Source organism: Gymnodraco acuticeps, unplaced genomic scaffold (assembly GCF_902827175.1).
Source record: "Gymnodraco acuticeps unplaced genomic scaffold, fGymAcu1.1, whole genome shotgun sequence".
In the NCBI taxonomy this organism is placed as follows: Eukaryota; Metazoa; Chordata; class Actinopteri; order Perciformes; family Bathydraconidae; genus Gymnodraco; species Gymnodraco acuticeps.
The window spans coordinates 1,985,974-2,001,476 of record NW_022992250.1 but is presented as its reverse complement, the minus strand read 5'-3'; the positions used below and the strand labels follow the sequence as shown (position 1 = coordinate 2,001,476).

Here is a 15,503-nt window from a genome sequence, read left to right as displayed (position 1 = left end):
TCACAGTATTTACACGTTTTTATTTACAGTAACAGTGTAAAATGCAACAAAGTAACTTCCAAGTACTGTATTTGTGTTTACGGTAATAGTGTTTTAACTGTAAAATGAAACACACTAAATAGCATTTACTTTATTTGGTATTACAGTAGTAGTATTATAGCTGTAAAATTAAACACAGTAACTTCCAAGCATTGTATTTTTGTTTACGGTAATAGTATTTTAACTATAAAATAAAACACTGCCATTTAAAAAATACTGTATTTTTGTTTACAGTAATAGTGTTTCAACTGTAAAATAGAAACTTTAAAGCTATCGTTTTAAGTTACAGTATCAGTATTGTAACTGTAAAACAATGTATTATAGTATACTTCATGTCATGCTTGTAATTTACAGATTACCAGAAATTCTTGACACAATTTTAAAGCTCACCAATAACTGCAGGGAGACGGCAAACAATACATTTTAACAATGTATTCTTAATTGTTTAACGGTATCAAGACCATGTATTTTCTTGTGCTAAATGATAAATATTTTCATCCATAAAACAATCGATATTAATATCCAAAAACATGGAGATTGCATTTTTAAAACAGTGGCGATAACAAATCAACACAAAAAATATGAAGCCATTTCTTCTGCCAAGCCATTTTAGAGACGTGCTGTAGTTGAAAAGGTGTCACGAGTCACGACCTTGACACAAACTGGAGAACCCAAATGCACGACCCAGAGACACAGTCTTGAATGTAACAAACAATTTCTTTTTAATGTCATTGAACAGAAAATCCCTCTACAGAGTAAGTACTGGAATAACAAAAAAAATGCTCACAAGGAGGAAAAAACTAAGCATAACAAAAAGAGAATTTAGGATAAACTTAAACTAACAAAACAACAAAACCTGACAAGACTGAGAACGATCCTCTCTTTGCTGAGGCCTGGCACGACCACACGTGGGAACAAACACGAACTGACACAGGACAGGGGAAGACAGGACTATTTAAACATGAGGTGAGTGGGAACAGGTGGAAACAATCAGGGGCGGGGCAGACGCTGACGATGGCGGGAAAACACACAAAGGGAGGAAGTAACAGGGCCTGAAATGAGAGACAAGAGAAACTTACTGACATTCACCGTCATAGAGGAGAAATGGCGCAGCACGTGAGTCTGGGTCGGGAAAAATGTAGCTGTTCGATCTGTCTGGATATTCTTAAGGATCCGGTAACTATTCCCTGTGGGCATAGTTATTGCATGAGCTGTATTAAACACTGCTGGGGTAAGGAGAATGAGGAGAAAACCTACAGCTGCCCACAGTGCAGGCAGAGCTTCACACCGAGGCCTGCCATGGTGAAAAGTACCATACTTGCAGAGTTCGCGGAGGAACTGAAGAAAGTAGGGCTTCAAGATGCTTCACCTGATCTTTCCATTGCAAAACCTGGAGATGTGGTCTGTGACTTCTGCTCCGGGGTGAAGCTGAAAGCCTTCAAGTCCTGTCTGGTGTGTATGGCCTCTTTCTGTGAGCAACACCTCCAACCTCACTTTGATGTAGCTCCATTAAAGAAACACAAGTTGGTTGCAGCCACCTCAAAGCTTCAGGAGAACATCTGCTCTCGTCATGACGAGGTGATGAAGATTTTCTGCCGCACTGATCAGCAGTGCATCTGTTATCTCTGCTCCATGGATGACCACAAAGGCCATGACAACGTCTCAGCTGCAGCAGAGAGGGCTGACAGGCAGAAGGAGCTCGGGGTGAGCCGGGAAAAAGTCCAACAGAGAGCCCAGGACAGAGAGAAAGACGTCAAGGCGCTTCAACAGAGGGTGGAGGCTATCAATCGCTCTGCTGATGAAGCAGTGAGGGACAGTGAGAAGATCTTCACTGAGTTCATTCATCTCATTGAGAAAAGAAGCTCTGAGCAGAAGCAGAAGATCAGATCCCAGCAGAAAGCCCAAGTGAGTCAAGCTCAAGATCTCGAGGAGAAGCTGCAGCAGGAGGTCACTGAGCTGTGGAGGAAAGACGCTGAGCTGCTGCAGCTCTCTCACACCGAGGACCACCTGCATTTCCTAAACAACTACCCCTCACTGTCACGTCTGAGTGAGTCTGAACACTTACCCAGCATTGATATCTGTCCTCTGCGCTTATTTGAGGATGTGACCGCGGCGGTGTCAAAGACCAGAGATAAACTGCAGGGTGTTGTGACTGAGGAGTGGGAAAACATCTCTCTGGCAGTGACTGGAGTGGATGTTTTAATGACCCAAGCAGAGCCCAGAACCAGAGCTGGATTCAGGAAATATTCTCGTCAAATCACATTGGATCCAAATACAGCACAGAGGCGGTTGTCATTGAGTGACGGGAACAGGAAAGCTTCACTAATGAAAGTAGATCAGTCATATTCTGCTCATCCAGACAGATTTGTTGAAAGATTTCAGGTCCTGAGTACAAAGGGTCTAACTGGACGTTGTTACTGGGAGGTGGAGTGGAGCGGGAGAGCTTTTATAGCAGTGGCATACAAGGATATTAGCAGAACTGGGAAACATAATGAATGTGGATTTGGATATAATAACAAATCTTGGGCATTAGATTGTATCGGTGGTAAATATACATTCTTCCCTAGCAATATTCCTACTCCCGTCTCAGGCCCTCAGTCCTCCAGAATAGGAGTGTACCTGGATCACAGAGCAGGTTCTCTCTCTTACTACAGCGTCTCTGACACCATGACCCTCCTCCACAGAGAGCAGACCACCTTCACTCAGCCTCTCTATCCTGGGTTTTTTCTTCCAGAAATGTTTGGTGGCACAGCAGAGTTGTGTGAGCTGAACTAGACAGAAGTTTAAAGAGTGTATCATCTCTCTACAGTTAATGTTGAGGTGTGTCTGCACTCCAGAGAGCAAACATATTATACCGTGATTTTCTCTTTTGGATCTTTTGCCTGTATTCCGTACGTTGTATTTTGGAAACATTTTCATTTCATACTATGTTTGGAAATATACTACATTTGCAAAATGTCTAAACTGATTTGATATAAACAGGAGTTATTATGTGGAAGAAAAAAAGTGTCATGTATGTAAAATATAATTTAGTATGCTACATAATGGTGTTTATACTGCATTCTATGTTGCTCTAGTTCTGATAATATAAATTCCATCTATTTTGTTAGTGTGTAAAAAAGTAAGGGTACAATTTTAAATGTTTGAAATAGCTTGTTAATCTTCTTTTTAAGGGTATCTGTCTTTACAATGTACAACACGCTTTAGGAATCATTTATAAAAGGTGTATGTTCAAAACTGTACAAATAAATAAATCGATCAATTGTCAGCAAACTTCTATTATTTAAAAAAAATACTTACTTAGTTTTAAGTGTTAAGTTTTTTTCTACTGAGTATCAATCATTCAGTTTTTAAGATATTTCGGTAACAAAAAAACCTGTAGATAAATCAGTCAGAGAAACGCTATTTGTGAAATGCTGTTTCTTTTGCAAAGGTAATTTTCTGATTTATTACACAACTTTTGAACATTCCACAACAATCATGCAGGAATAAAATAGGAATTATAGAAAGCTTTACATTTACAGGCTTCACATTGTCTCAAAAACACTCGATAGGTGAGTTAAAGTTTGGGAAATCATCACCTTCAGACAACTACCTGTTGCTTTATTGCTGAAGATGGTGGGAAGAAAATTCGAAAATAATAAAGGAAAAAGGAAATAAACAAAGTATGAATTTTTGTGCACTGATTTAACTTACAGCTTAATGACAGGAATTGCTATAAATTAGGCATATTAGAGTCTTTAGGTAAACCAACTTCCATAAACATCCTTATCCCTTTTGTGTTGTCCTCATTCGGAGGTCCATATCCAAAATGGCAGTTCAGTTCAGTTCAAATGTCGGTCAAAAAGAAAAAAGTACTTTGCATGACATACGTTCCTACAACTTTTCCAAAATAATTGAAATAAGAGCTCAGAGCTACTCAGTGAAACAGACGTACACAGGGTGCTCTGAGGTGACTCTTTATATACATGCTGACAAAATCAGTCATTACACTGTTAACATGTGAAGGTATTCACTCTTTAAAACAAGTCATGGCAACAGTCCAGAAAAACTAATATCTCCGATAATAGGACAAAAGTGTTGTGATGTTCAGATGTTAAAGTCCTGCTTTATTTGTTACCCACATCTTAACCATGTCAAACAATGTCTCTGTACTATTAACATTTGTATCTCAATACATTTTCTTTCATCAATCTTCCTAATAAGATTAATATGTTTCCTGTGGGTACTTTCCATGTTCTAAGTTAAATGAATAATTACTTTTACAGGTAAGGAACTCTAAATAAAATCACATTAACACAAACGATGAAAAATCCAACACAGCCTTGATCCCCAAGACTTGGTTTACACATTATCCAGCTACCAATGATCATTTTAATTTGGGTAATTTTGTTGTTTATTAGTTCTCTTTTGAGCTGTCTTTCCCAAAAGCCGAATACATTTTTGGAAATATTAATTAACATCAAAATAAGGACCAAGATCTGCAGATGAAAGATTGTATGGATCTACAGAAATGAGTGGTAGAGAAACTAGCCCCTGTTCCACCAGCAACACCTCCTGGGAGCTAACCAAATAAAGGAAAGACGGTCACACAGTTGAGTTGTGTGAGCTGAAGTAGGTGGAAGTTTAAATAGTGACTCATCTCTCTACTGTAAATGTTGAGGTGTGTCTGCACTCCAGAGAGCAAACAGGGTAACGTGTAGGACTGTGATTTTGTCTTTTAGATCTTTTATCTGTGTATTTATCTTTTTATTAGAAAAAACTCTGTTTGTTGAAATGCGATTTTTACGTTATATTTTCAAAACATTTTCATTAGAGACCATGCTTTGAAAAATAGTAAATTTGCAAAATTTCTAATCTGATTTTATATAAACAGGTATAATTATGTAAAAAGTAAATAAAACAATATAAGAAAAGTAAAAAAAGTAATGTATGTAAAAATGTATGAATGGATTTGCATGTGATTATGTCATATCAATCTTATATAACTTTTTTTGTTGTACCATTATTTTCATAATAATTTAATATGCTGCACAATGGTTTGTTTATACTGCATTCAATGTTGCTCCCGTACTGATAATACAACATCCATCTATTTTGGTAATGTGACCAAAAACGGATTGTAAAATGTAAATGTAAACGTTTCTCCTCAACATTAAATACTTTCTTAAGATTTAACAAACCCACCCCACATTGTCTCTTAAGTTTTTCTCTGTGTGTCTTGTATAGATGGCAATGACAGATGACATGTTCGACTGTTTCCTCATCTAACCCACATCCACATTCTCCTGATGGATGTTTCCAAAAATAAATGCATTGTTTTATTTAACCCTGTGTGCCCTAATCTCAGTCATTAAATTATTGTTTGCTCTATCGTTCTTTTCCTATTGTTTTAATTCCTCCCACTTTTTCCTGTATTATATAAAACTGTGGTCCTTTTTCCCCTTCATCCCAGTGCATTTGGGCTGAAATGTTTGGGAGATAGCATGGGAAATACATGACTATGCCATTTGCTGCATGTATCCCAATATTTAAACTGGAGATAAACAAATAAATCAAATATGATTGTAACGTCTTAATCCAGATGGAGGCAGAATAGAAATCAGAAGTAACCAATTAAATACTCTCTGTAACCCATGGTCTCTAAACTATTACTTCAAACTATCTTATGACATATTGTTAGAAAAAACTACTCCATAACGTCACATGACCTGTACTGATTTTCAGCTAGAAATGATGTGTGACTTATTTGGTGTTCTCTATTTTTATTTATATTTGGTGTTTGTTTCATGAAAATATTGTTAATTTATGTGGTCCTGATATGTGCCTTGTAAATGTGGTTGACATGATTTCAAGATGGGTAAGGATCTTGCTTAACCTTTTAGGATCCACAGTTGTTAGTTATCTGGCAGGCCGACTAACTAAGGGGTTAAAGACGGATTGCAACTCTTAAACCACTCCTTTTGCTGGAATGAAGGCCAGTTATATAACCCTGCCCCCCCCCCCCCCCCCCCCCCCCCCTGCAGCCCCGCCCCCCCAAACACACACACACACAAACTAGACTTTATTTACTGGCTATGCGAGGCTCCTCCTGCTCAAAGTTACGCAGCTCATACGTTGTTCCTCCCTTTCACAGATTTGACAGTTTAAAGATGGGTGTAAGCACTGGTGACATGTAAGTGCTGGAAATCCCATACGCTGTAGATCAGTGATTCAAGATCAGGGAATTCGCTTTTCTCTGGAAACAGAAAGTGAAACTTACTGACATTCACTGTCCTAGCGGAGAAATGGCGCAGCAAGTGAGTCTGGGTCGGGAAACACTGAGATGTTCGATCTGTCTGGATATTCTAAAGGATCCGGTAATTATTCCCTGTGGACATAGTTATTGCATGAGCTGTATTAAAGACTGCTGGGGTGAGGAGAATGAGGAGAAAACCTGCAGCTTCCCGCAGTGCAGGCAGAGCTTCACACCGAGGCCTGCCCTGGTGAAAAGTACCATGCTTGCAGAGTTCGCGGAGGAACTGAAGAAAGTAGGGCTTCAAGATGCTTCACCTGATCTTTCCATTGCAAACCCTGGAGACGTGGTCTGTGATTTATGCTCCGGGGTGAAGCTGAAAGCCTTCAAGTCCTGTCTGGTGTGTATGGCCTCTTTCTGTGAGCAACACCTCCAACCTCACTTTGATGTAGCTCCATTAAAGAAACACAAGTTGGTTGCAGCCACCTCAAAGCTTCAGGAGAACATCTGCTCTCGTCATGACGAGGTGATGAAGATTTTCTGCCGCACTGATCAGCAGTGCATCTGTTATCTCTGCTCCATGGATGACCACAAAGGCCATGACAACGTCCCCGCTGCAGCAGAGAGGGCTGACAGGCAGAAGGAGCTCGGGGTGAGCCGGGAAAAAGTCCAACAGAGAGCCCAGGACAGAGAGAAAGACGTCAAGGCGCTTCAACAGAGGGTGGAGGCTATCAATCGCTCTGCTGATGAAGCAGTGAGGGACAGTGAGAAGATCTTCACTGAGTTCATTCATCTCATTGAGAAAAGAAGCTCTGAGGTGAAGCAGAAGATCAGATCCCAGCAGAAAGCCCAAGTGAGTCAAGCTCAAGATCTCGAGGAGAAGCTGCAGCAGGAGGTCACTGAGCTGCGGAGGAAAGACGCTGAGCTGCTGCAGCTCTCTCACACCGAGGACCACCTGCATTTCCTAAACAACTACCCCTCACTGTCACGTCTGAGTGAGTCTGAACACTTACCCAGCATTGATATCTGTCCTCTGCGCTTATTTGAGGATGTGACCGCGGCGGTGTCAAAGACCAGAGATAAACTGCAGGGTGTTGTGACTGAGGAGTGGGAAAACATCTCTCTGGCAGTGACTGGAGTGGATGTTTTAATGACCCAAGCAGAGCCCAGAACCAGAGCTGGATTCAGGAAATATTCTCGTCAAATCACATTGGATCCAAATACAGCACAGAGGCGGTTGTCATTGAGTGACGGGAACAGGAAAGCTTCACTAATGAAAGTAGATCAGTCATATTCTGCTCATCTAGACAGATTTGTTGGAAATTGTCAGGTCCTGAGTACAGAGGGTCTAACTGGACGTTGTTACTGGGAGGTGGAGTGGAGCGGGAGAGCTTTGATAGGGTTAGCATACAAGGATACTAACATAACTGGGACAATTAATCAATGTGGATTTGGATTCAATAACAAATCTTGGGCATTAGATTGTATCGGTGGTAAATATACATTCTACCATAGAAGTGTTTCTACTCCCTTCTCCGGCCCTCAGTCCTCCAGAATAGGAGTGTACCTGGATCACAGAGCAGGTTCTCTCTCTTATTACAGCATCTCTGACACCATGACCCTCCTCCACAGAGAGCAGACCACCTTCACTCAGCCTCTCTATCCTGGGTTTTGGCTTCCACACAATCCTGGTGACACAGCAGAGTTGTGTGAGCTGAAGTAGACCGAAGTTTAAAGAGTGTGTTATTTTTCTACAGTTAATGTTGAGGTGTGTCTGCACTCCAGAGAGCAAACAAATTATACTGTGATTTTCTCTCTTTTCTGTGTATTTCGTACGTTATATTTTCGAAACATTTTCAATTCACACTATGCTTGGAAAAATATTTGACTGATTTTATGTAAACGAGTTATTATGTAAAAGAAAAAAAGTGTCATGAATGTATTTGTAAACTTAATATGTCAAATATAATTTAGTATGCTACATAATGGTGTCTGTACTGCATTCAATGTTTCTCTAGTTTTGATAATACAAATTCCATCTACTTCATGACCAAAAAAGTAAGGGTACAATTTAAATGTAACTTGTGAAAAACAGCTTGCTGATAATCTTTGTATGGGGAAATGAATCTGTCTTTGCATTGTAACACGTTTTAGGAATAATTTATAAAAGTATATGTTCAAAACTGTACAAATAAATGAATAAATCAATGAGTTGTCAGCAAACTTCTATTTTAAAAAAAAATAAAAACTTTATTTTGTCCGTTTTTTTTTACTGAGTTTCAAACATTCAGTTTTTAAGATATTTCAGTAACAAAAAAACCTGTCGATAAATCAGTCAGATAAACCCTATTTGTGAAATGCTGGTTCTTTTGCAAAGGAAAACATTTCAAGACCATATTTCAAAGTGTCATTTTCTGATTTATTACACCACTTTTGAACATTCCACAACAATCATGCAGGAATAAAATAGGAATTATAGAAAGCTTTACAGGCTTCACATTGTCTCAAAAACACTCGATAGGTGAGTTAAAGTTTGGGAAATTATCACCTACAGACAACATACCATGTGTTGCTTTATTGCTGAAGATGGTGGGAAGAGTTCATCACACAGGAAAAGGAAATAAACAAAGTATGAATTTTTGTGCACTGATTTAACTTACAGCTTAATGACAGGAATTGCTATAAATTAGGCATATTAGAGTCTTTAGGTAAACCAACTTCCATAAACATCCTTATCCCTTTTGTGTTGTTCTCATTCGGAGGTCCATATCCAAAATGTCAGGTCAGTTCAAATGTCGGTCAAAAAGAAAAAAGTACTTCGCATGACATACGTTCCTACAACTTTTCCCAAAGAAATTAAACTCAGTGAAACAGACGTACACAGGGTGCTCTGAGGTGACTCTTTACATGCTGACAAAATCAGTCATTACACTGTTAACATGTGAAGGTATTCACTCTTTAACAAATATCTCCGATAATAGGACAAAAGTGTTGTGATGTGCAGATGTTAAAGTCCTGCTTTAATTGTTACCCACATCTTAACCATGTCAAACAATGTCTCTGTACTATTAACATTTGTATCTCAATACATTTTCTTTCATCAATCTTCTTAATAAGATTAAACTCCAAAAGCCGAAGACATTTTTGGGAATATTAATTAACATTAAAATAAGGACCAAGATCGGCAGATGAAAGATTGTATGGATCTACAGAAATGAGTGGTAGAGCAACTAGCCCCTGTTCCACCAGCAACACCTCCTGGGAGCTAACGCAGTTGAATTATCACAAAATAAACGTTGTTTATGTTAATTTAAAGACTTGGTGCTTTTAAGTGTAAAAGCAAATACCCAAGTTAGACTTAAATATGAATATAAAAGTCAATAACGTGTCAGCTTTTAAAAAGCAACATTAACATGCGGGAGCTCGTGGAACTGAGGCTCCCATAAACATGGAGCAGGACAGATAAAGTCCTTTTTCAAAGCAGATATTTGACCTGGTAAAGAAAACAAATATGATGTGTTGCTCATTTACAGTTAATGTCTCAGAAATCAGTGACATGGTGACAGTGAATTTTATGTGACAGTCCAAGGCGTCTTCTGTGAAAGAGGGACTGCTCAGAAAACAGTGCATCCTGCCAGCATCCCTTTAGCCTCCCTCTCATCATATGCATCAAAAAGCCAATCTAACACAAAGACTTTAAAAATAACTAAAACTCAAGAATGTAAAACCGGCGTCATGTCAGACATAAACCTCACAAAAATACGTCATTAAAAAATACGTCTCTCCGTAAGAACTATAATTAAAAGAGAACTACTGCCAAAGCTGAATAGATTATATAAATACGATAAGTCGCGAGGAACTAAGTTTATATTATCAATGTGTAATTTACAATGCCTTTAAGAAACTGGCTTTGTGACACCTTTAAATGCAATTTAAAGTATTTTTACTCATTCAAACAATCATACTACCCTTTAAAGAGATAGTGGTCTCCAAGTGCTTTTTCATTTACATTTGACACAGTAACGTACATGCTAAGGTTATTTTGTGAGATGTCGGAACATTTTTTAAATCAAATAGAGTAAAAGTCTACTAGGTAACGTCATCATCTTTGGTAAAGGAGTGTGAAAAGGATGTTTGTATGTGACATTTAAGTAACACTACACACATCAAGAAAACAGGTGAGAGAAGGCCTTGTACACAAGTATAAAAATACAACGACAATAAGAAAGTGATAGTATCAAAGTTCCCACAGTACACACACATACAACAGATTATTGCACCAAATGTAAGCATTTTATATTTCACCATGAGGGAGCAACTCAGTGAAGCTTTACTGTCTCTAACCTCTCAGGATTTAAAATGCCTTTTTACCAATACCAAAAACTGAGTGGTAATCAGGGCAAAGCTTTACATTTCTAATAAAAGACAGTGTACGGTGATGCACATATTCAGTCATTTCTGAATATTACTGACTCTGTATTTAGTGTGCATTAAGCATCTTGTGAAATGACAAAAATGTAATCAATAAAACGACTGCATCTTTCATTCCTGTCGTCAGCCTTAATTATTAAACATTTTAGCATGTCATTAAAACACAAGCTTCCCAAACAGTCTAAGATCTACAGTATGATATTGTACCTTAGACAACATGATTAAACAAGACACCATTTGACCTCCTCATTGTTAAAATGAAAACTTGAAATGATGATGAATGTAATGGAAGTGATTTGTCCTACCTCTGCTTCTGTAATAACTGTAATAACAGCGCCACCTGTCTGCAGATTCTCCACTAAATAAAACCTGGCGGCTCACAGTGTAAAAGCACAGAAGAGAGGACCATCAGTGATGTTCTCCTTTGTTTATGATTTAGCATTAAAGCCATACATGATCATGATTAAAATGCAAATTCAAAATGTATCTTCATATTTTTTCTGTAGCAAGACTATGTTTGAGGGTTTAGTTGGGGTTGGTAACACACAAGTATTACATCAAATAAATGCTCTTTTTTAGCATAGTTTCAGTAAATACATGTTATAACTACAATGTCACTACCATATTAGTAATAATCAGTGCATTCAGCAACACATTCATGTTACAGATAAGATATTTTGAATATTAATCCTCAGATTTTCTTGGGATGAAAGGGACCTTAAAGCTAATATATATATAGATTTTTTTTTAAATTTAAATTGTGCGTGTTAGCTAAGTTTGTATCCCTTAAATAATGGAAACGGGGGTTTTGATGGATAGTCAACATTCTGTTGGAGAAGTTTGCAAAAATGTTTTAACTTGGAGATTTGATCATGTGTAAGCACAAAATCAAGGTATTAGAAATAAAGGCAATGTGGCAAAATGGAATTGTTTTGGAAAATAAAACTAAATATGTCCGTAGAAACGAAAATGAAGAAATGTCAGATAACAAAAGTTCAAAATGAATGCCTGTTGATACATTTGTTAACTTAACCTTTGACTAAACCTTACTTCAATTCAAAGAAGACTGTTTTTTTATTCAATTACAGATTTTTCTATTGGATTCATTTGATTTAAATGTTTGGTAGCAATTAGCGTGGAGGTTTAGATACATCTGTCTTGCCACTGAGCAAGGCACCTGACCCCCGACTTACTTTGATGATAGATTCCTCCTTTTACAAATGTAACACATAACAGGTGATACATATAACATTTTGCTTTTGAAATTAAAGACCACATTTCTGAAAAACCTTCCATGTTGCTACATGTCCCTCTTTCTCCTCACTTCTTGCTTTGCATGTGTTTGCAAATTAAGAACAAGAGTTCATTCCCAAAATCCGCTAAAATGGAAATCAAATATGGTGTGATGAACATACAGTAGCAAAATGTGTCCTTGTTTTGTGCCCTAAAGCGGCCCAACATGTTTCACACACCTGCGGCTCACAATCCTCTCATGAGGGCCTACTTTGTTTAATTTATAATAAAAGATTTTAAAATGACTACAGTAATAAAAAATACGAATTATTCAATGGTGTTTGAATGCTACATAAAGCAAGCTAAATATTGAACCTATTACTACAGTCTCCCCCTGCTTAATAAACATCTGGTTTTACTTTTTTCCCAAGAAAACCGATACAGCAAGGTGTAGTGAAACCTTCTCACTATAGATCTCCAGCAGTAGCACTGAAAATCTAACAGTATTATATCAGGTGGCAGGCACACAGATGACACCAACACGAATAATAACAAAAAACTCGTCTCAGCAGACTGGGACAGGTTGCAATCTCCCCCAGAATCTGGCAAGAAGACCTCACATGCGTCTCTTATTCAACCGACGTAGGGGAATCGAGCCTTTACTCATTAGCTGTCTTCTCTTTGCAGGAAGGTTCACAGAGGATTTCCTTGTGTGCTAGCGGATAGGGGAAAGCCGCTCCGCTGCAGGTGCTACCGTAGGCTAGTTTGTTGAGGCGAGAGAGGCCCTTGATGCTGCCAGGAGGCCGTCCCGGGCTGACCTTGTACCCCGCCGCTCTGGTGGTCCCCAGCGGCCGTCCCGGGCTGGTCTTGAACCCCGCCGCTCGGGTAGTGCCGAGGGGTCGCCCTGTGCTGGTTCTGTACCCGGCTAGCTTGGTGGTTCCCAGAGGCCTCCCACGTCTGCCACTCTTCCCGGCAGCCTTGTTCTTCTTCTTGCCGTCATCTGGTGCCGGATCAGTGCTCTTAATGCCAGATACTTTCCCAGGCGAGTCCCCAAGCACTTCCTGTCTCTGGCACACCATGGACTTGTGGCTCTGGGTGGGTAAGACCATGGGAGCCAGTGTCATCTGAAGGGCCGACGGAGGGGGAGGAGGGTAGAACTTGTTGGCCTGGGTGCACAGGTCAAAGTGGGAGGGGGGGTGGTGGGCGTCATCGGCGAGACACGACGGCCGGCTGCTCATGCAGAAGTCACTGGTCGTCACCTGGCGCATCATCTTCTGCTGGGGGGGCAGAAACAGTTGCAACAGCGTTATCATAAGCGTTCCTACAGCTGAAGGAAAGTTAGATTTATCAAGACTTCTAATCGCAATGCATTTGAAAGTCTTGATAAATCTAAACTGTACAATAACCACAATTTAAGAAAAAATTGTATCAATTACTTAAAGTTTGGTTCATTTTGCCCAGATATTGTTTGTAATGTAAAACTTGACTTTGTTGGTCCACTTGAAAAACATGGAACACTAGAAAGAAACACAGCTTTCAAAATATGAGTGTTTGTTTTTCCTTGGTTTTAATGCGCACTTAAATATGTTACTGGTAAGCTTTATTTATTCATTTTCATTACCCTGTTTAATCTATTTTTTTTTAGACTTCAAGATATATTGTAATTGTTTTAGATACAAGGTCTTATTTTTAGATTGATTAACACCATATATTTTCAGACTTTTTATCGCTCACAGACTGAAGTGGCCTACTAATACAGTATCTCTCTGTGGAGTCAGTGCTGTTAAATACAGTTAAACCAAAGGCAGCACGCAAAGAATGTTTTAAGGCTAAACCTAACCTACTCAAAATAAAAATAAACTTTATTGTGGTGCGCAAATACATAAAAGCGAACATCCATAGGGGCAACCATGAGCACACTTATAAGGACACTTGAACAAAACAGACAACGGTGAGATTTCTGCTTTATCTGAAGTGTTGTCAAGCTCTGTTTTTCAGTCTTACAAGAGGACGACCTGTTGGTTTTTAAACCCAATCAAAATTATGTTAATGTGCCCTTCGAGCTATTTCCTGAATGCAGTGGTGTAAAGTAACTTAGTACATGTACTAAGTAGGCCTACTAGTACTGTACTTAAGTACAATTTTGAGTGACTTGTACTTTGAGTATTTAAATGTTTTGCTACTTTGTTCTTCTACCCCACTACAATTCAGAGGTAAATCTTGTACTTTCACTGCACTATTATTTACCTTTAGTTACTATGAAATTCTAATTTATTTGAATGATGTGAAATGTAAACTTTAGTTACACCTGGAGTAGCATCCACAAGCTACCCTGAAGAATACAAAGCATTTAAAATGAACTACACCTTAACCAGCTTTGATAACCACATGAATGCATCAATAATTATTATCAAAACATAAACTATATTATTCTGAAATGGGTCAATTTGCAGAATGAGTACTTTTACTTTTGGCACATTTAGCTGACATTACGTGAGTAACATTTTGCAGGACTTTCACTTTGTTACAGAGTATTCCTTCACTGCTACGTAAGTATAGCCTAAGATCTGAGTACTTCTTCCACCTCTGCCTGAATGCCTGCTGGAGCTGACCTCTGACCTCTTTGTAGAGTGGCAGTGAAATGAATACTTTCTCTAAATCATACACACAATAATCTTGTTATTACAATGAGTTGATAGTAGGACCAAACTCCTTTTTGTTGCTAGCAATACATGTCCATAACTAACTATGAGGCAATAAATACGTAAAGGCTGCTGCTAATGTTATTCCTGCAGAGGACACAGGATGCGAGGAGGTGTGAGATTTACTATCAGTAATAGTAGTAATATTAATTTGCTAAAAATATGCACATATTCCGCATCTCTAACGACAAAAGCTCCTCTTCTCCATGTCACGTTACAACACCAAGGCTTAATTCAACCTCGGTTTTCATAAAGGGTTTAACATTAGCATAAAAAAAGAGAAGTGCGCAGATAAGCGATCCGACAGCTTGCATCTAGGATAAATAACCAATAGAAAAACACACCATCCTGCCTGCAACACTAGCGATAATGTAACAGTACCTCGATTGTTTCTCAGATGTCGGTGCAGAAAGGGTTAAGGACAAAAATGATCTTTCATCCCTCAAAGCGTGAGTCGATGCATTTTTCCCAAATATCTTCTCACCTCGGCGTAAAATCTCCACATCGGATTGTTTCGTTGTGAACCCTAACGAGATGCGCCAGTTTGCAAACGTTTTTTTTATTGCCCAGCTCCAGAGGTTTAGATAAGAAACGCAGCCATTTTCCATTAAAATGTAATAAGACGGGAGCGCAGTCTGAGCATGCGCAGAGTACTAACAGGGGGGTGTCTCTTTCCCCTGCTGAACCACTTTCACATCCAAACCCTGTGTTTTTACTTTAAATTACACCAAACTGTTTATTTGCGTCCAATAAAGCTGAAAATCACATTAAAAATAAAGACAGATGTTATGTTAATGTCCTTAAAATGAGCCATAATCCAGTTCCATTGCTTATCAAACAGCACTCCACTGCTGTTGAATAAT

General features: G+C 38.7%; 3 protein-coding genes across 6 annotated transcripts; 2 read left to right on the top strand and 1 right to left on the bottom strand.

Moving 5' to 3' along the window:
- Window positions 1–1,143: 1,143 nt before the first annotated feature.
- Window positions 1,144–3,093, top strand: LOC117540170 (tripartite motif-containing protein 16-like). The gene has a single exon (XM_034206707.1). It carries the CDS (start codon window positions 1,144–1,146, stop codon window positions 2,812–2,814), a length of 1,671 nt encoding a protein of 556 aa, XP_034062598.1. The 3' UTR covers window positions 2,815–3,093.
- Window positions 3,094–6,171: 3,078 nt separating this feature from the next.
- LOC117540186 (tripartite motif-containing protein 16-like) lies at window positions 6,172–8,486 on the top strand. Its single transcript, XM_034206737.1, has one exon. The coding sequence runs from the start codon at window positions 6,327–6,329 to the stop codon at window positions 7,995–7,997; it is 1,671 nt and encodes a 556-aa protein (XP_034062628.1). The 5' UTR covers window positions 6,172–6,326; the 3' UTR covers window positions 7,998–8,486.
- Window positions 8,487–8,671: 185 nt separating this feature from the next.
- cunh5orf24 (chromosome unknown C5orf24 homolog) lies at window positions 8,672–15,253 on the bottom strand. Of its 4 annotated transcripts, none has more exons than XM_034206738.1 (2): window positions 15,125–15,253; window positions 8,672–13,215 (listed from the first exon to the last, which is right to left on the bottom strand). In XM_034206738.1, the coding sequence occupies exons 1-2, from the start codon at window positions 15,143–15,145 to the stop codon at window positions 12,598–12,600; spliced, it is 639 nt and encodes a 212-aa protein (XP_034062629.1). In that variant the 5' UTR covers window positions 15,146–15,253; the 3' UTR covers window positions 8,672–12,597. The 4 variants fall into 4 exon arrangements, with proteins under 4 accessions (XP_034062629.1, XP_034062631.1, XP_034062632.1 ...); XM_034206740.1 differs by having other exon boundaries at window positions 15,022–15,247; XM_034206741.1 differs by having other exon boundaries at window positions 8,672–13,212; window positions 15,022–15,247.
- Window positions 15,254–15,503: the final 250 nt, after the last annotated feature.

What these genes read in the sequence shown, in the direction of transcription:
- LOC117540186 (XM_034206737.1), top strand. Translation starts at nt 6,327, where the DNA reads ATGGCGCAGCAAGTGAGTCTGGGTCGGGAAACACTGAGATGTTCGATC.
- cunh5orf24 (XM_034206738.1), bottom strand. Translation starts at nt 15,145, where the DNA reads ATGTGGAGATTTTACGCCGAG. An exon ending in TGTGGAGATTTTACGCCGAG is followed by an intron (nt 13,216 to 15,124) that starts GTGAGAAGATAT and finishes CTGCCCCCCCAG; the next exon opens with CAGAAGATGATGCGCCAGGT.
- LOC117540170 (XM_034206707.1), top strand. Translation starts at nt 1,144, where the DNA reads ATGGCGCAGCACGTGAGTCTGGGTCGGGAAAAATGTAGCTGTTCGATC.